This window comes from Phyllopteryx taeniolatus, chromosome 22 (genome assembly GCF_024500385.1).
Source record: "Phyllopteryx taeniolatus isolate TA_2022b chromosome 22, UOR_Ptae_1.2, whole genome shotgun sequence".
Classification (NCBI taxonomy): Eukaryota; Metazoa; Chordata; class Actinopteri; order Syngnathiformes; family Syngnathidae; genus Phyllopteryx; species Phyllopteryx taeniolatus.
In genome coordinates this window covers 10,820,808-10,838,963 of record NC_084523.1, presented here as the reverse complement: position 1 = coordinate 10,838,963, position 18,156 = coordinate 10,820,808, and the positions used below count along the sequence as shown (strand labels likewise).

The 18,156-nt window shown below is 50.6% G+C and overlaps 4 protein-coding genes across 10 annotated transcripts; 1 reads left to right on the top strand and 3 right to left on the bottom strand.

Moving 5' to 3' along the window:
• Positions 1–91: 91 nt before the first annotated feature.
• irf5 (interferon regulatory factor 5) lies at positions 92–7,785 on the bottom strand. Of its 5 annotated transcripts, none has more exons than XM_061762722.1 (13): positions 7,501–7,785; positions 7,384–7,431; positions 7,241–7,288; positions 5,777–5,921; positions 4,092–5,680; positions 3,684–3,907; positions 3,326–3,500; positions 3,235–3,257; positions 3,146–3,173; positions 2,873–3,076; positions 2,368–2,757; positions 2,176–2,294; positions 92–1,534 (listed from the first exon to the last, which is right to left on the bottom strand). In XM_061762722.1, the coding sequence occupies exons 6-13, from the start codon at positions 3,855–3,857 to the stop codon at positions 1,364–1,366; spliced, it is 1,284 nt and encodes a 427-aa protein (XP_061618706.1). In that variant the 5' UTR covers positions 3,858–3,907; positions 4,092–5,680; positions 5,777–5,921; positions 7,241–7,288; positions 7,384–7,431; positions 7,501–7,785; the 3' UTR covers positions 92–1,363. The 5 variants fall into 5 exon arrangements, with proteins under 5 accessions (XP_061618706.1, XP_061618703.1, XP_061618704.1 ...); XM_061762719.1 differs by having other exon boundaries at positions 5,772–5,921; positions 7,501–7,772; XM_061762720.1 differs by having other exon boundaries at positions 3,684–3,904; positions 5,772–5,921; positions 7,501–7,772.
• A 1,577-nt stretch (positions 7,786–9,362) lies between these two features.
• atp6v1f (ATPase H+ transporting V1 subunit F) lies at positions 9,363–10,788 on the bottom strand. Its single transcript, XM_061762757.1, has 2 exons — positions 10,521–10,788; positions 9,363–9,690 (listed from the first exon to the last, which is right to left on the bottom strand). Exons 1-2 carry the CDS (start codon positions 10,760–10,762, stop codon positions 9,489–9,491), a joined length of 444 nt encoding a protein of 147 aa, XP_061618741.1. The 5' UTR covers positions 10,763–10,788; the 3' UTR covers positions 9,363–9,488.
• A 1,985-nt stretch (positions 10,789–12,773) lies between these two features.
• lamtor4 (late endosomal/lysosomal adaptor, MAPK and MTOR activator 4) lies at positions 12,774–13,854 on the top strand. The gene is made up of 4 exons (XM_061762759.1): positions 12,774–13,060; positions 13,133–13,216; positions 13,486–13,603; positions 13,688–13,854. Exons 1-4 carry the CDS (start codon positions 13,058–13,060, stop codon positions 13,783–13,785), a joined length of 303 nt encoding a protein of 100 aa, XP_061618743.1. The 5' UTR covers positions 12,774–13,057; the 3' UTR covers positions 13,786–13,854.
• A 48-nt stretch (positions 13,855–13,902) lies between these two features.
• On the bottom strand, positions 13,903–18,101 carry LOC133472201 (ADP-ribosylation factor 5). Of its 3 annotated transcripts, none has more exons than XM_061762745.1 (6): positions 17,873–18,098; positions 17,494–17,574; positions 15,732–15,841; positions 14,544–14,615; positions 14,347–14,472; positions 13,903–14,276 (listed from the first exon to the last, which is right to left on the bottom strand). In XM_061762745.1, the coding sequence occupies exons 1-6, from the start codon at positions 17,937–17,939 to the stop codon at positions 14,190–14,192; spliced, it is 543 nt and encodes a 180-aa protein (XP_061618729.1). In that variant the 5' UTR covers positions 17,940–18,098; the 3' UTR covers positions 13,903–14,189. The 3 variants fall into 3 exon arrangements, with proteins under 3 accessions (XP_061618729.1, XP_061618728.1, XP_061618730.1); XM_061762744.1 differs by lacking the exon at positions 17,873–18,098 and adding an exon at positions 16,414–16,722 and having other exon boundaries at positions 17,494–17,580; XM_061762746.1 differs by lacking the exon at positions 17,494–17,574 and having other exon boundaries at positions 17,873–18,101.
• Positions 18,102–18,156: the final 55 nt, after the last annotated feature.

The following is an 18,156-nucleotide window of genomic DNA, read 5'->3' as shown; positions in this document are numbered from 1 at the left end:
AGTCGGACATCCAGCACACAAACAATTTCCCTTTTGCACCCCAATGCCAGGGAACAACTTGATCATCACGACAAGCAAAATAGTTCGAGCAGACTTTGTTAGATGTGTACTTTTAATTCAAGCATGAGTGATCAGGCAAAACATTGTCTTTTTAATATAACTACAAAGGCATTTCGGAATCGCACAATCATGAAATAAACGTAGCAATACAGAAAATGAGATGGTTCCCGTTCAGTCACAATTTCTTGAAGAAAAAAAATAATACATTCACAAATGATGCCAGGATGGAAAACGAAGAGCACATTCACATTCGAGTCAAGTTGAACATCTTTTTCCATTGAAAGTGCTTCAAAACACACGCATCCTTATCAAGTCTACCATGCTGCAATACAATGGCTGGATTCCCACCCAAAAATGGATTGATGATCTTTTCAAAGTCTGTTAGTACCAAATACGTCCTCCGGGAGGCCAATTTACCGAGCACAGGTCGACGGAGTTGAATAGGAATATAAATCGATACACCACCTCATCAAGAATTGGCAAAAACGAATATGACCCAGGTGGGGTTGAGCTCGCAATTGGAATGACGTCGATAATGCCAACACATTCAATTGGTTTGTCACATGATTTATCCCAAATCTGTCTGAGACAGAAATAAACTCCCACCACTGGGACCTCCTATCCCGGGAGTCAGAGAGGTTCTATTCAGGGGGATTTCTTCAAGCCAAGGTCCAGAACATCATCGTGGTCTGCACGCATTAGAATTCCGCTCCAAACACTCTGTCATCAACTTGCTACCAATGGCGGCATTTTTAACGTCAAATAAAAACACATTTTCATTTGATGACATTGGGAATTTTGTGGAAACGTACGGTGCTATAGCTACATTGCAAGTGGTTATTCAAATGATTTCAATGCAACGATTTCATCCCTCAGGAGTCTGTGTCCACCTCGAAGGTAACCGTGATTGTCTCTCGTGCTTCCCTGTGACCCTGACCAGGTTAACGTGCACATAAGTGGATTGGTGGATGGATGTGTTCCCAATGTTTGGCTGCGATTGGCTGGCGACCAGTTCAGGGTGTACCCCGCCGCTCGCCCGAAGAGAGCTTGGACAGGCGCCGGCACGCCCGCGAGCCGAGTGAGGGGAAGCGGTACGGAAAATGAACGAATGCATGAAACTATGTCCATATAGGAACAGGGTGAGAAGTTCAAGTCAATAAAACCCACTGAACACGAGCAAACTATCTTGAAATGAACACGGCCCTCTTTTCTTTACTTTTACGCACGCACAAGTGCTGCTCAATGTTCTCCTGGTTCTCTGGTCTGGGGTCTTTGAATGTCGGTTTTCCGGGGATCGTGCAGGTCAGAGTCCTTGGATATTTTGACTCTGGAGAAGTCTCTGGAGCTCCTTAAACTGCTCCACTGTCTGGTCCTTTACATCCGGGTTCGAGATTTGCAGTCGGATACTATCGATGGACCAGCTCTGCTCTCCTGAGAACATTTCTGTTAGAATCCGAGCCACCACCGGAACCACCTGAAGAGGACAAGAAATGGCCCATGATGAAACACCGTCCAAAAAGTCAAGTCCAGGTGATTTTTTTAAAAGTGGACCGTGAGGGGCCTTGCCTAATGTGCAGAGAAACACGAATGTTTATTCGCACATTCAAACATAGTTGACGGGAAATCCAAACTTTTAGGTTCAACTTTCAGGATACACGACATGAATCGTGTTCATTGAATCAAAGCAAAACCGACAAATGTACGTATGTGTACGGAGCGTTTGGGTTTGTTTTTTTTCTCGGTGTATCGTAGCAATCCCGTTGAAATGTGGTTAAAAAAGTGAAGTCACGAACGACACCGCGGTCCGAAAGGGGAGCTTCTGTCGGAGATACGGTGCTTCATTGAGCCTGAAGAAAAGCCCAAGCAAGTGCTATGATCTTCCAGTCAGGACATGGCTTTGCTCAAGAGGAGCAAATCAAATCAATCAATCAATATGAAGCAAACAAAGTAATATTCCCCCCCGTCCTGGACAAGCAACTCATTTTCTCGATGGACTGCCAATGATTGCTGAGCATCGCAAGATCGAAACAAGGTCAATACTCACAATCACAAAGCCGAAGGTATGTTTCCAAATCAGCTCAATGACCTTTACGTCTCTCTCGCTCTCTCACTGACCTGAACCACAATGAGTTTCTTCTCTTTGGGTTTCATATCAGGCCAGTCCTCCCCGAAGCAGAAGTAGATCTCGTAGGGGGGAACGTTCGGAGCTTCACCCTTCTGGTACAAGATCAGTCCTGGACAGGACATTTATTCGTAGTATTGTCAATGTTTGCAACCGATCACAATGTCAAGACTCGAGTTTGTCACCTTGTAGGAAATCGTTGAGGCTGAACACTTTGACCCTCCTCTCTCTCTCCAGACGATTGGGCAGACCCCGATCGGGCGCCCCCGGTCCGGACCAGAAAACCTTACACTGACAGAGGCGGACGGCGTAGATGTCCTGCTCCCTGATTTCCAGGATGAGGCCTCGATCCATCACGTTCAGCAGAGCCTCCGTGTATTCACGTTGCTTCTGGCTCGGGATCTCAGAAGTCCCCGGAAACAGGACCTGCTGCAGGTCGACGGGTCCGCACAGGTCGACTCGCTGCGGGTCGGGCCCCAGTTGCCCGTAGAACAGCCGGCAGCCCTGAGGGTTACTGATGGTCAGCGAACCCATCGCCCGGCCGCGGTACTGGAACTTCAGGTCCAGATCTGTAGCTGCGGCGACACAAAACCCAAAGGAGGAAGTCGCGTCGGCTTCGCCACGTAAACGCTCTGCAGACCTCAAAATGAAGACGGCGACGCCCCCCACCCGCCGCCCAGCTTCACTCACACGGGATGCTACTGAGCAGGTTGGCCGGGTCCGCCTGAGCCTGGCCCGCGCCGCTGGCCTCGAGATGATCAAAGCTGACCCCGTCAAATATTTGGAAGTCCTGCTGAGGGAGCTCAGAGGTCACGGGGGCCACGCGGAACTGGTTCACATGACTCAGGGGATGCGGCACGGACAGCGAAGAGGCAGAGTCGCACTTCCCGGAATCTGACGAGCCATCGAAACGTCAGACGACACAAACTGCGTTTCCACGGCCACGTAAATCCCTGAACTCACCGATCGTCAGCTCCGTCAGATTTGGCATCTGAAACACAATTTTCCCCTTAGAGATGTCAAGAAAAAGGGTCTCAATCACAATGTGTTACCTCATCGTCGTCCGCGGCGGCGTCTGAAAGACAAATCACACGGTGAACGTTTTCTTCGGGACAGGAAGGGGCCAATTGAGCAAGCCCTCACCCGTGTTGACAACTTGGTAAATTTTCAAGGCTTGAAGCGGCGTCTGTTTGGTGCCGTCCAACTTGAGCTGAAACTCTTTACTCTTGTTCAGTGCAGAACGCAGGTTTGCTTTCCACTTGGCAGGGTCCGGATGGTCCACACCTTCCTGAAATTTGCCCGTTTCAAGGGCCCACGCCTGGAGGACGTGCACGCACAATCAGAGAGCCGGAAACCAAAAAGTCAGCGCGGGCAGAGGAAGTCACAAATGGGCCTCGTCAAACAGGAAGTTGATGTTCCAAGAAGCGGAAGTGCAACTTCTTGTTTTTGGGGGCTTATTTGGCGTGGTTTTTCTGAGACACGGGAGAAAGAACGGACAGACCTTGAAGATGGTGTTTTCCTCTTGGCACGTCGGCACGCTGCGCGTGGCGTGTTTCCAGGGGATTTGGAAGAGCCGGCGGTCCGAATCGATCCAACGAAGACCGGGGAAACAGCCGCCGTCCACCTGGGCCAGAAGCCACGGTTTCAAGCGCACTCTTCGGGGTTGCGCGTTCATGCTGATGCACTTGGAGTCCCGGTTACCACGGTAACGGGAATCCCCGGCTGCTGAGGGAAGGGATTGGGTTCACTTTTCGCACCACATGACCCCGTCCTGCGCCCGTTGAACATATTCGGGAAGTGACACGCTCGCGCACTCAATATTTGACAGCATTCTACCCGATGTCTCGGACTTTGATAACATGAAGCTAAGTGGAGCAGGACTTCAACATCAGACGTGGAAGGGACTCACCTGTTCCCGTCGTCAATCCGCCTCTTCTTGGCTTTGCGCCTCGTGAAACACGCTCTCTTAGTCTCTCTCTCTCTCTCGCTCCTCAACGGTCACAAACTCGAGAGCGAGCGAGCGAGCTGCTGCACAGAAAGTCCACTGAGTCCAAGTGTCATTTCTTCCGCAATAAGCGCAACCATATCCTGTCAGAGATTCACAGACCATCAAAATAAAAGCTCTTCCCATTGAAGAAGGAACTCGTTGAAACTTCATCGCAGCGTTCACGTCCGAGCTCAGCTCTCAGTCGCCCCCGTCAGGCCACGCTCACTCACACCCTTCGTCAAAGGTCACCCGCCGACCACTGCCGGCGCCCTTTGCTTTCCTTCGCAGACGACAAGGGGGACGTGAAAGCCGTGCACGTGAGGTTAGGGTCGGCGGCCCTGTTGCCACGGTGACGATGGCGGGGCTGACCGCGCACCGGCCGCAAGACCCTTTGCTGACACGGACCATGAACACAGGCCAGACAGCCGACCCTCACAATCTTCTTCAGTAGCACAGACGATTCAAGGGTGAGTCGTGGATCGGCGGTTTAGGGCGGGTGGCATTCGTTTTCAAATGGGCGAGAAAAGCACTCGGCAGCACCTTGGCTTGAACAGGATCCATCCAATGACTTGTCTCGCTTCCATTCAAAAAGCGAATAAGCGTGCCGCAGAGCCTGGTGAAAGAAGGTGGAGCAATCCATTTGGTTGTTACAACCAAGTACTGTGGTTTTACACTTTTCGAGGCTGTTTCGAAAAGACGGTTTGACCAGAGTGTGGCGGGATTCATTTCTCGAAATGGACTCGAAACGCCGCCGGAAGCGTGCGGCTGCTTTGACCAACTTCACGCAACGCGCTCATGAACGGGATGAAGCTGCAAGCTCGTCATCCTCAGCCCACTTCCTGTCAGTTTATTTGAAGTGCGGTGAAAATAGAACAGGATTTTCTCACATCATATTTATTTGCATGTTCTTCAAGCCAGACAATCAGTTCATATTATGTCGTTCCACAAAATACACACACGCACGCACGTTTTGGCTGAACGGGAGGTGACTTTATGTTGAACTCGTTCGTTCGTTCATCTTTTGTTCCTTCCGCTTCTCCTGGAGCCCGTCCCGGCTCTCTCCGGGCGGGAGGCGGGGGACACCCCGAACCGGTCGCCGGCCGATCGCAGGGCACATAGAAACAAACAACCATTCGCACCTTCAATTTCGCAATTTCGAGTTGTCAATCAACCGACCACACGGGTTTTTGGGATGCGGGGGGAAACCGGAGGAACCCCGGTCCTCAGAACTGGGAGGCGGATGCGCTAACCAGTCCGCCAACGTGCCCATGTTGAAATCAACTCTGGTCAAGAACATGACTCGAACCTCAAGGGATACGCACAAGCCGTCGCCATGACAAGCGCAAAGACAACAGCGGAGACACGACCGAGAGGAGCGAGCTCGGGATTATTTTTTCCCGAATCCGTGCGGGTCGGTCGTGGAGCCGCCGGCCTTTTCGTCCCCGACTTGAAGCTTGGAAGCGAGCTCTGTGATGGCGCAGGTGGACACGCCGCAGCGCTGGTAGGAAAGCCTGTCAACGGGTCCAAGGTCAAACGTGAACACAAATAAATAGAGGTGAGCGGTCAGAAGAAACCCAAATAGCGACATTTCTTGGTCCTCACCTGACCGAGTAGGTGACGTCCTCTGACACCAATTTCGATGTGTTCAGCGTAACATTTGAGCCGTCTTGCCACCGCAACTTTGACGTGTCCTTCGAGGAAAAGTTCGACGTCGAGCCGGGCATGTCCTGCGATGTGACGTTTGAAGAAATGCTGAGGAAAAACAAAGTTGGAAGTTGTTGCTGTGAATTGCTCAGAGGCCACAGCTAACTAACACGCGTGCAGCTCTGCCGTTTGCAGTCTGCCGTCTGATACGCGTGTCCGCTGGGGGAAGACCGTCCTGCGTACCGAGGGAGGGAGGGAGGGAGGGAGGGAGGGAGGGAGGGAGGAAGGAAGGAAGGAAGGAAGGAAGGAAGGAAGGGAGGAAGGAAGGAAGGAAGGAAGGGAGGAAGGAAGCGGACTGTGGCGGCCCCCGACATGGCTGCTTTGTCACAAAAACTCAGACGAATTTTCTTCCAAAAAATCAATCAAGAAAAAATAAGAAGAAGAATCATTTTGAAAAAAAGCCCAATGCACTTCAAACCCATGGAAACCCGCAGGCAAAAGTTCCTTCACCTCGAGGACAAAATGCTGACGCGTCAACTCAGCAATATTGTTTTTGCAGTCTCGGAAGGCAACGGCGAGGAGCGCGACGACCTCGACATGGGAGAAACGAGCAGCCTCCCCACAAGCGAAGGGCACAACATCGGCGAGAGACTTCTTTCGGTCCGACGGCAGACACCCGAAAAAGAAGGGACGGTCCCTGAGGACCACCGCGTCCGAATTCTGGGCAGGGAGGGCCCCGTTTTGAAAAACAATCGACGACCGGTGAGCACATCTGCCTCACAGTTCTGAGGACCGGGGTTCAAATCCGGCCTCAAATCTGTTCTGCGTGGGTTTTCTCCAAGTACGCTGGTTTCCTCCCACATCCCAAAAACACACGCGGTAGGTTCATTGAAGACCCTAAATCGGGCGTAGGTGTGAGCGCGAAAGCTTCTTTGTTTATATGGACCGGTTCAGGGTGTACCCCGCCTCCTGGCCGAAGATAGCCGGCATAGGCGCCGGCATGCCCGCGAGCCTAATAAGGATAGGCGATACGGAACACGGATGGATGGGTGAAAGGAGCCATCTCTGTCAATCAAGAAAAGGCGTCTGGAAACAGCGGCCGCCTTTTTGTTTGACACGCACCGATCGTCGCTAAAAGCGCGTCCTGACATCCCCTAACCCGCCAAAGCTCGCCTCATTCCACAGGAAGGGTAACCCCGAGCAGGCGTTTTGCCAGCAGGCGCAAAAGGCATCCGGATCCACCATTGTGCAAGGCCATGCTGCATTTGAAAAAAGAAGTCAGTACAAATATTCGGAAATCAACAAGCCTTTCTTTTGGACGAAAGGGAAAATGCCTCAACAAACAAAAGGCTGTCAATGTACGTATAGCATTCGAAATACGAGCTGTACGGTGCTGCGCTCGGAAGAGTTGGCGTATTTCAACTGACCGTGCCCAATCAGCGAGTGTCTGGTTGGCGGTCTCGCAGCAGTCCCACCTGCAAGACAATCAATCAAATATATCAGAAGAGTGAGGAAAAACCAACGGACGGTCACCAACGAGCGTCTATCGGGACGGCGGCGGCGAACTCACTGCGGCTCGTCTGCGTTCCCGAGCTGTCGAGTCCTGTCCGTGGGGCTCCTTGACAAACCAACAAAAACCCCCAAAAAGTCAGCCCCGCCCGCGAGAACCAATTGGAGCAGGTCTCACCTGCGTCGGCGGCGAGCCGGACGAGCTGAAACGCACGTCGTCGTCAGCGTCGTCAGCATCGTCAGCATCGCGAACACCTGCGCCCAGCGCATGACTCCGCAAGCGCAAGTGAACCTGGCTGTCGTTGGCGACCCTCGTCGCCTTTTCACAGGCGAGTCCACCGGGTCGCGCGTCACGTGTTCTTCTGCTTCGGCTCAAGGTCCCCGAGTCAATATTTGTCGTCGGGTTCGCGGGAACAACATCGATCGATCTCGTCTTTTTCGTTTTGACTTTTTATTGACTCAACCTTATCCGTCGCAACTTCGTCACACTCACCACTGAACAGTTCCCCCCCCCCCCCCCCAAAAAAAAAACTAAACTCCGACGATAACCGTCTCCAAACTCGACCGATAATTCTGTCTTACACGGACGGGCTTCCTCTTGTGGCGTATAAAAGAATCACAGAATTAAATAGGGAACATTTAAAACAGGAAATACAATCAAACGTAGGACAGTGAATAAACTATCAACCGGTGGCAAGAACATTTAAATAACCACACCTCGCACTTTAGTGTGTGTACATATATAGATATATGATACTATATTCACTTTTTTAATTTATAAACATTTTATCCATCCATTTCAACAGCGCTTATCCCGGTTAGGGTCGCGGGACGCCGGAGCCTATCCCGGCGGACTACGCCCTGAACTGGTCGCCAGTCAGTCGCAGGGCACAGATAGACACGGACGACCGTTCGCACGTACATTCGCACCGTCACTGACTGGGAACTGAACCCGCGCTGCCCCCACCAAAGTCGGGCGAGTGGACCACGACACCATCGGTGACTTCTAAACCTTTTCTTAGGTATCATGAGATTTAAGCTTGAGGTGTACTACATTTACAGTGGTTGACAATATTCTTTCAAAATACTTTGTCTGACGAACACCAAATGCATTTTCATCATCGCGATGGGGCCCAAGTGGAAAGCCAAGTCTCCCATGGAAATGTCATGATTACATATGCACAATGAGCCCCTGCAATTGATTAGCGGATATATTGATTGGCGTGCCAATATTGACGTACCCTTCAGTATCCCGGAGCCTTTCCCAGCAAACTAAACTGCGGGCGAGAGGCGGAAATCGCCAGCTCATCGCAGGGCACATCCGCACTCACACTCACACCTACGGGCAACTTAAGAGTCTTCAATCAACCTACCACGCATGTTTTTGGGATGTGGGAGGAAACCGGAGTGCCTCCGCGGAGAAAAGTGGCTCACCCGAACCGCGGAGGACCAGGACCTCCGTTTAATTCATTTGATAAAAAAAAAAATGCTTGCAATAGGTGAAGAAAAATTGCCATTTAAGAACAGATTTTCTGCCAAAATGAAAAGAACCAACCGATTGACACTTGATTTGCTTGAGCGGGCCACATAAGGCGTTGTGGCGGGTCGGCTCTGGCCCTCCGGCCTCAAGTTTGAAACCCGCCACTCGTCATCATGGTCATACTTGGAAGTCCGATGCTCCAATAAAACAAGAACAATTTAACACACAAGCAGTCAGCTTTTCTTTTTTTTTTGAGGAAGAAAGCGGCCATTGTGTTATTTTCCTGAAAAACGTGTGCACGTTTTGCAAACAACGCTGTGTCGCGCGTAACATTTTCTTCCTGAGCGAACTTCCCATCGAGCGCACAATAAAACAACAACGCGTGACCGCAAAGGACGTGGAAAGCACGAAAGCAGCCCAGCTTCCCGGAGAGAGAATGGCTCAATCCCGGCGAGGACAAGGCCCTCTCCCTATTGGGCTGTCAGCGGACGACAGTAGATGAGCGTTTCCGTGACAACGAGTCATCCCAGGTCAAAAAGAGGACGAGGAGAAGATGAAGGTCACATCGATCTGACTTTATCATTTAAAACACAACACAGTGAATCACATGACACATTTTCACAGCGTGGGACGCGAGCGCACTTCGGGTCCCGCGAGCGCCAAGACAAAAAGGACAATTTGGCTTTTTATCGGAAGTCGTCGGCAGAGAACATGCCCTTGGCCCGCCGCAGGATGGAGTCCTTGGAAGCGTCGTAGGGATGCTCTTTGGAGGGGATCTCCAGCACGGCCGGGATGGACTGCACGTGAGCGTCGATGGCGTGCCGGATCATTTCGGCGATGAACTGGTTGATGAGGATGATGCCGATGTCGTCGCGAGCCAGGAAGCTCCTGCTCGACAACACACAAAGAAATGGGCTTCGCTCTCACGTCCGTTTTCCAAGGGAAAAAAACACAAATGGTTTCCAGGTGCACAAGAAGTGAATGTCGGCGACGGGGAAAGCTGTATCGGGGATAAAACGACGCCAAAACGAGCAGAAATTGTCCGGCCGAAATACGAGTGGATACCGGCGGAAGGCCTTCTGAGACTTCCCCATCACAAGGGGAAGAGGGCCAGACATGACCCTTGAACTTCTTCACGTTTGTCGGACGAAGCTGACGTTCCGCATATGGGTCAGGCGCCCGCCCTTCAGCGAGCAACCCTTTCAAAGCTTTTCAAACGATCAATGGATCGTTCACAGTGACACTCAAGCTGGACAACATCGGACTGCATAGGAGGACAATTACAAACTCGAGTTTCACAAGTGGAAATATGTATTATACAACAAACAAGAAGCCACTGGCCTGCGTTCAAGAAAAACCAAAAGCTTATCATCATGACACTGAAAACAACATAAGAGGCTTGGCAGTCGAAGATACACGAATGGCTCTTTGGATCAGATAACTTGTTCAAAGCAGGTCAAAAACTGGTTTCGCGTCATTTCATCGCTTTTTAGCCACACGCGCATAATTCAAAGGGAACACGTGAAGAGATTGAATTCTCATTGAATTGGTATGCGTGCAAATGTTTGGTTGCTTAAGGAAGGCCTCCGAGTCGTCGTCGTCGTCATTTTAAAGACTGACTGACTGATTGATTGATTGCCATATGAACATGATCAATAATAATAATCATCATCATCATCATCAGACAAAAGGTCGCCGTGTGAGGAACGCTCGCTTACTTGAAGGTCTCCTCGATCTCTGTGACGCTCGTGTCCTTCTCCACCACCAAGAAATTCGGTTTTCGGTTCTTGTTGAGTTCGCCGATGCCACCGAGTAAGAATCCGGTGCACGTGTCTTCGTCGCCGATCACGGCGATCAGTTTCCCGCGGCCGGCCATCGCGAAGAGGACAAGCTTGCAAAGAGGACGAGCGAAAATGTCAAAACGTCTTCCCAAATGCCGAGCGAGCGGATCGCAGATCATGTGACAGTCGGCTGAGCAGTCCGGCACTTCCGCTCCGCTCCGTTCCGTTCCAGTCGAGCGTGCGCGGGCGCCCCCTGCTGATCGGAGGCTGACAGACACCGAGAAGAAGGATCATCTTTTCTTGTCATGCGCACGAAATGTGTTCTCTGCATTTCACACATCCACATGTTAGTGGAACGCACTGGAGCAGGGGGCAGCATTTCGGGGTATCGCTGTCCTTGCCCTGAGTCCGGGGGATGTTGGCGGATGGTCCCCCCCGATTGCGGTGGCTTTTTTTCGCCTGTGGTTCCGAGTCGGAGGTCACCCGGGAGAACTCCGACGTCCGTCGGGCATGGGATGAAGACTTCGAGACACTTGGCGTTTGGGCGAATTCGATTTATTGAACACGCCTTAGTGTCAACACAGCTGCTTACATTGCCAGAACGACGAAAAAGCCCTGGATCTCAGTTTATTAAGGTTTATTTCTCTGGGCGTGGAATTAGCCCCTCCTTGGTAGCATCCGGAAGGATGCTGCTCCTCATGACCCTATTTGGAATCGCCCTCGCCTGCTGGGTGCGTGAAATACCCCTACTCGTCTGCTGTCGTCTCTTAGCCTGGTCAATCTCAAACCCCCCCCCCCCCACCCGGGGCCCTTTGCTGCGATAATGCAAAACAGTCCTCTTTGAAGACCAGGACCCAGTTGTAAACCCCAGACAGGTTCCTTGTCAGGGAGGAGCAGGAAACCCCAATATACATCGAACTGGTGAAAGGACGTCCTTTGATGAAGAATTGCAAAGAAAAGATAGTTGGTGTGAATGCAGGTCTCCAACCATTTGTCCTGTGCAAAAGAACTCTGATTGCGTTACTCTGAAAATATACTCCACGATGACCTGAACTCCACGTGATGTTTGCGCGCATGCATTCCATCCATCCGTTTTCTGTCGCGCTTCTCCTCACGCGGGTCGCGGGCGTGCTGGAGCCGATCCCAGCTGTCGTCGGGCCGGTTGCCAGCCAATCGCAGGCGCATGCATTCCTTAGCCCAAAAACAAAGTTGTGCTTTACCAAAAAACGCACCTCGAATAATGTTGTGGTTTCACTTCCAGCTTTTCCCATCAAAGGTTTGCTCCACTTTTGACGTCAACATGTAGTGTTGCATCACTGATGCAAACCCTAGAATCATTTCATATTTTGATATTCCATTGTTGTCTTGAGGAATTAAAGGCATTCTTTTGAGTGACCCTTAGATAGATAGATTATTATTGTTCTGTTCTCAATAGCAAGGCCAGATAGGGCAGCTCGAGAATGAATTGACATGCTCGCCTATTTTTGGAAGGTGGGAGGTCACACAGATTCGAAATTCGTTGATTCATAGCCGGGATTCGAACCTCCATCCTCAAAACTGCGAGGCCACCAGTACACCGTGCATCATTATTATTATTATTAGTAGTAGTAGTAGTAGTAGTAGTAGTGGTTTTGGAACAGCAACAAAAGTGTAAGACTGCACAGTGGTCGACCGGTAAGCACATCTTCCTCCCAGTTGTGACGTTGCGTGTTCTCCCCGTGCCTGCGTGGCTTTTCTCCGGGTCCTCCGGTTTCCTCCCACGTCCCAAAAGCATGCGTGCTAGGCTGATTGAAGACTCGAAATTGCCCGTCGGTGTGACTGTGAGTGGGAACGGTTGTTTGTTTGTATGTGCCCTGCGATTGGCTGGCGACCGGTTCAGGGTGGATGAACCCGCCTCTCGCCCGAAGATAGCTGGAATGGGCCGCATGGTGCCCGCGACCTGTGTGAGGATAAGCGCGACGGAAGATGAATGACTGTGAATTGGCCAGTAGGTGGCGGCAATGCGCTTTTAGTCAGCCACAGATGAGAATAAAATACTGGAAACGTAATCAGGTACTGTTGTTTTTCCCTTCTTCCATCCATCCATCCATCCATCCATTTTCTGTCGCGCGCGTGCTGGAGCCCATCCCAGCTATCATCGGGCGAGAGGCGGGTTCATCCACCCTGAACCGGTCGCCAGCCAATCGCAGGGCACATACAAACAAACAACCGTTCGCACTCACCCTCACACTCACACCTACGGGCAATTTCGAGTTGTCTTCAAACACTGAATTGTATTCGTTAAACAGAAGAAATTCCCATTACGAGTCGTACTCGTATCACTATTTCATTCTCGTGGCCTCAGTTGGCTTTGTTTGAATGCGTGGAATCGGCTTACGAGACAAATTCTTGTTTTTCCGAGGGCTCTTGAAGCACTCCCAGTCACGTGAAACAAGCCGGAAGTGGCAGTCAAGTGGAACGAAGAAGACGAAAGGATGGTAAAGTACGCGACCGCAAAGTCCCATTCGCCGTCGAATGGCGACACGTTGTTGACGTTGGTGTTGTTCCAGACGACTGCTGCCCTGACTGCGGGCCTGGAGCGGATCCCGGACCAGCTCGGCTATCTGGTCATCAGCGAGGACGGCGTTCTGGCCGTGAGTGGTCCAGCCGCGACGGGACACGTTCGAGTATTTAGCGATATTCAAGCGTTGCTTCAACAATGTCAACATTCCAAATAGCAAACCGTCGCAGCTGCGTGCCTTTCGCGGTGATAGAAAACAGCTCGCTTTATTGTGACTGTCAAGAGAAAGCGTGAAAATCAATGCCAGCATGATAAGTTGACGAGATGCCACGTGCCTATCCTCTCCGTGCTCACACAATGAGAGTCAAGTCAGCTTTTGTCTCCTGCTCTGACCCGCCCCAGTCTTCAGGTGAGCTGGAAAACGACGAGCGCACAGCTGGCGTGATGATGCAGATGGTTCGCACGGCTGCTCGCTTGAGGTTGGCGGGATCGGCCGACGTGCCCTTCAAACGCATGTCGGGTAAGACGCGTCCACGCTCGCTCGCTCGCGTGCTGTGCACGCTCGACTCACGCGTGCTCTTCTCTTCTCTTCTCTTCTTTTCAGTCATCTTGGAGGATTTTGTTTTCACAGTGACCGCTTCGGGGCAGAAGGTTTTTGTGGTCAAACGGCAGAACAACCAGCAGGAACCAATCGGCGTTTAGAAAGGCAAAGCCAAAGTGATGTCACGTATATTTGTAGGACACATTTCAATAAAATGTTGAAACTTGAAATTATCTTTCATTCTTCGGATGTGGTCACGCGATGAAACCGAGACGATCCCAAAGAAAAACACCTTTATTGCATCAATCGCTGCTTTTCACATCAATGACGAGGGGCACGAGGCCTCCGTGGGCACGGCGCGACGGCCGCCGGCCCCGCCGCACGCGTCCTGTCACACGACTCGGTAAAAACATGCGTAGGAAAACGAAGACGAGGAACTCGAGAAGAGAAGAACGGGAGTCCGACAAGTTGCCTCCTGCTGACACATAATTTAAAAAAAAAAAAAAAAGAAAAAAAAGAAAGAAGAACCAGTCCTGTGAAATTCCACGCCTCCTCGTCCGCCGGTCTAGTGCTTGGCGAGCTCGTTGGACAGCCAGTCCAGGCCTTCGTACAGGCCCGACCCCTGCGTGGCACAGGTGGCTTGCACGGACCACTGAGCACGTGCAGACGGGAGATTAGACGGCGCTCAGAAAAGCGGCTCGGGCGTGTCGAGCGATACGTACGGTGCGGCTGCGCAGGTTGTTCAGGCCCAGTTTGTCAGTGAGTTCGCTGGCGGCCATGGCGTTGGGAAGATCCTGTTTGTTGGCGAACACCAGAATCACAGCGTCCTTCAGATCGTCCTCCTGGATCTGCGGACGCAACGGCGGCATTCGTCACGCGACGGGCGGCTCGCCACGCCGAAGGCGGCGGCGTCACTAACCATCTTTGAAAGCTCGTCTGCCGACTCGGCCACTCGCTCTCTGTCGTTGCTGTCCACCACGAAGATGAGACCCTGCGGGCGGAAAGGACCGTTGAAGTCACGACGCGTGTCAAACTGCTCGTAGCCTCGTTTCATGTCATACTTCATCCAATCATAAATCATACTTTTCCCCCTTTGTTTGGAAACAAAACAAGTGCATTAGGACCATTTTCGTTTTTCCCTTCAATTTGACAACACGACTTCCGATTTCTGAAAAATTCTGCTTCAGTTTGTCAACCACGTGTGTGTGCCTAAGAACTGATCCCAGTGACTGGGTTTTCAGGCACAGCTCTTTGCACCTGAAAACGGCAGTACTGCACAAAGAAAGCAATTTCCGAATTATTACCACCCCGTGTTCCACACGAGCATCAGAATAAAAAGAATCCCTCGTCCTCGACAACACAATCGATTTTGTCACGAAAATTCATCCTAGCGGGACGGGTTTGTGCCACGGGCCGTATATTTGACAACCCTGATTCCAGGCGAAGCGGCGCAACGTCGCGCGTCATCCTTCGCACCCTCGAAATAGGCTGCGGTATGAATTAAGCAAGCACTTCTGGCTTTTTACAGTATACAGACGAGTGTGAATTTGGGGTTCTGCACATTTAGTACAGCGCCGAGTTGTGACACAGCATGGCCGGCAGCACCGAGTTCTACTGGAAGACGTGCGGCGAAATGTCCAGCAGGAAGAAGAAAAGGTCGGCAACTCACAACGTCGGGGGTTCCGGAGTCACCGAGAAACTATGCCGTGCCGGTGAGTATCGTCGGATGCTCTTTTGTATGTGCCGCCCCTCCCGGCGTTTCGGTTTGAAGTGACCCTAACGGCTATGCTGAAGTCCGTCAGCTCGTCTATGGCATTCCGCAATATGCTTGTGGCCTTCTATTTGATAAAATGATACGGATTGGTTTACATTTCCAATGTTGAAGTGTCTTTGGTTTAATGTGTCAGATTTCCAGTCAACTTCAAGTGTGAGCGACAAAGCTCGCTCTGCCTGTCGGTTGGAGAACTGGGCCAACATTTAGTTGCTTGACACAACTTCAAAATGTCTTTCAGTCAGTTGAAATGTGTTCCAAGTGTGTTGGTATACATTTGCGCGCCCCCCCCCCGAAGAATAACGGAGGTTCACCCTACGTGCGTGTGTGTGTCACCTGTGTGTTCTGGAAGTAGTGTCTCCAGAGAGGGCGAATCTTGTCTTGGCCGCCAACATCCCAAACGGTGAAGCAGATGTTCTTGTACTCCACCGTCTCCACATTGAAGCCTGAAATATTCAAAAACATTCACATCAACAAGTGCCCGTTTTCCACAGGATCCGTCCGTCCGTCTTGGCCGACTTTGGGCGAGAGGCTGCTACAACCCGAGTTGGTCGCCAGCCAATTGCAGTCCAAACATAAACAAACAAGCGCTCACACCCATGGACAATTTCCAGTCTTCAAGGACGTGAACAATGTTTTGGAATGTGAGAGGAAGTGCACATAAAGTTCAGCGGCATCTCAATCGGGTCAAAAGCCAAATTTTGTGAGGCTGTTCAATTGGAAAAGTCAAAGTCGTGTCACTAACCCCAACACACACACGCACACACACACACAGTGAAATATTTGGCCATTTTTTTGATATGCCTAATTTTGATCAGAATAGCTTCCAGCCAACAAAAACCAGAATATAGCTAACAAACAATGAAAATGATTTTGTGTTTCATGAATCGAGATCATGTACACAGTTGGCAAGATGACTTTGGAAATGGACTTGCTTCCAATTGCGAGTCACCCTGTTGAAAATCGAGGAGTCGTCGTGGAACTCGTTCAGTGACTTTCTCAAAGTCACACAACTCACCGACATTTCGATGACATTTGCGCGACTTCATTTCAAAGGAATGCGTCAAAAGGACTCTCCGACGTTTCCTCCCAAAAAGTGGATGAAGGCAATCGATCGTTATTTTGCTCTTTACACCAACACTAAAATGATACCAAAACACGATGGAATGTAAATACATCATAAACATTTTATGTGTACAGCATGCGGACAACAATTTGAGACAATATCACAACGAGACGGATGAATGTTCCATAAAAAGTCCCAAATGTTGATGATGAAAGTGTTCAAAAGTCGGATCTCTGGCGACCAACTGACAGAACATCCTATCTGGAAAAAAAACCATTTCATTTTTGAGACTACGGCAGAAGGGCACATGATCAGAGGTGAGAAAAGTCAACTCAAATTGAAAAAAAAACATTTTCGGAAACAAAATAAAATACAAACGACAATGTTTGTATTTCTTTTGTGTTGAGTTTTTATGACGCAATACCGAGTGATCTTTTTTTAATCTCACCCGAAACAAACAACGAAAATGCAGAAACTAATAAAAACTAAACTCAAACGTAGCATTTAAAAAATACAAACTCATCAAACTAATTGAATTTCCAAAAGAAAAGTCAAAACGCAATCGAAAGCAACGAGAATGGAAAATCCCAAACTCTTCGAACCGTGGACCAGAGAGTTGGCAAGCGTCGGCCGGCTGTCGGACGAAGTAATATGAACTCAAAGATCATCTATTTGTTCAAATCGGAATCATGTACATTTCCAACAGCTGCTGTAATCCATGTAACACAATGTTACATGGATTTTGTATTGAAATGCAAGTTGTTGTTCCCCGGCACTGCTCATGAGTCCTGAATGAACTTTTCTCCCATACGCGAATGTGAGTGCGAATGCTTGCTTGCTTGTTTGTTTGTGCCCTGCGATTGGCTGGCGACCAGTTCAGGGCGTACCCCCCCCCCTCTCGCCCGCAGTCAGCTGGGACAGGCTCCAGCACGCCGGCGTCCCGTCGGGACGGATGCAAATGTATTCCTTCCTTCCGTCCTTCCCCATATTGTAATTCGTTGCGATGTGATGACGCAAGGCGTGCCTGCTTACCGATGGTCGGAATGGTGGTGACGACCTCTCCCAGCTTGAGTTTGTACAAAATGGTCGTTTTCCCAGCTGCGTCCAAGCCCACTGTCACGCAGCAAAACACACACAAGTCATCAAGCGTTCCAAGTTGAATGAGACAAGACGACATTGGCACGTTCGTGTATTGGGACGGCTAACTCGGCGCAAGTCGTTCTATGCAATGAAACTACAAAGCAGTGTTCGCCGCTTCTTCTTGTTTCGATTTGGAACCGAGAAAAGGTGCCCAACTGTCACGTGACAAGAAAAAGACACTGTCGCCGCCGGCGGCTTCGAAAGCTTTTACCAACTCGTCGGCTAGCTTCTGTTAGCTTAGCTTAGCTTAGCTTAGTTTAGCGGCGCTCACCCATCAGGATTCTCATCTGCTTCTTGCCGAAGAACTTCGCAAACATCGCCGAGATCGTCAGCCCCATTTTGACTCGAGCGTCCCGGTCCGGTTCGGCAGGAGAGCGGAAGTCCTCGTTCGTGTTCGGCGGCGGAACGGTCGAAGCCGGAAACTAGCTGAAATTGAAAGCTCGCAGCGCTCCCTCGGTGCCACGTCCAGGCCGACGCCGAACGAGTGACGTCACAGGAAAACTTGATTTCAACCTGGGTTCTGCACGGTCGGCGTCCTCCCAAACGTCGACATTA

What these genes read in the sequence shown, in the direction of transcription:
- irf5 (XM_061762722.1), bottom strand. Translation starts at nt 3,857, where the DNA reads ATGAACGCGCAACCCCGAAGAGTGCGCTTGAAACCGTGGCTTCTGGCC. An exon ending in AGGAAAACACCATCTTCAAG is followed by an intron (nt 3,501 to 3,683) that starts GTCTGTCCGTTC and finishes CACGTCCTCCAG; the next exon opens with GCGTGGGCCCTTGAAACGGG. An exon ending in TTACCAAGTTGTCAACACGG is followed by an intron (nt 3,258 to 3,325) that starts GTGAGGGCTTGC and finishes TTTGTCTTTCAG; the next exon opens with ACGCCGCCGCGGACGACGAT.
- lamtor4 (XM_061762759.1), top strand. An exon ending in GCGAGGACGGCGTTCTGGCC is followed by an intron (nt 13,217 to 13,485) that starts GTGAGTGGTCCA and finishes GACCCGCCCCAG; the next exon opens with TCTTCAGGTGAGCTGGAAAA. An exon ending in GCCCTTCAAACGCATGTCGG is followed by an intron (nt 13,604 to 13,687) that starts GTAAGACGCGTC and finishes TCTTCTTTTCAG; the next exon opens with TCATCTTGGAGGATTTTGTT.
- atp6v1f (XM_061762757.1), bottom strand. Translation starts at nt 10,762, where the DNA reads ATGATCTGCGATCCGCTCGCTCGGCATTTGGGAAGACGTTTTGACATT. An exon ending in GAGATCGAGGAGACCTTCAA is followed by an intron (nt 9,691 to 10,520) that starts GTAAGCGAGCGT and finishes GTTGTCGAGCAG; the next exon opens with GAGCTTCCTGGCTCGCGACG.
- LOC133472201 (XM_061762744.1), bottom strand. Translation starts at nt 16,582, where the DNA reads ATGTTTATGATGTATTTACATTCCATCGTGTTTTGGTATCATTTTAGT. An exon ending in CAAATGTCATCGAAATGTCG is followed by an intron (nt 15,842 to 16,413) that starts GTGAGTTGTGTG and finishes TGAATATTTCAG; the next exon opens with GCTTCAATGTGGAGACGGTG. An exon ending in ACAACCTGCGCAGCCGCACC is followed by an intron (nt 14,277 to 14,346) that starts GTACGTATCGCT and finishes GCACGTGCTCAG; the next exon opens with TGGTCCGTGCAAGCCACCTG.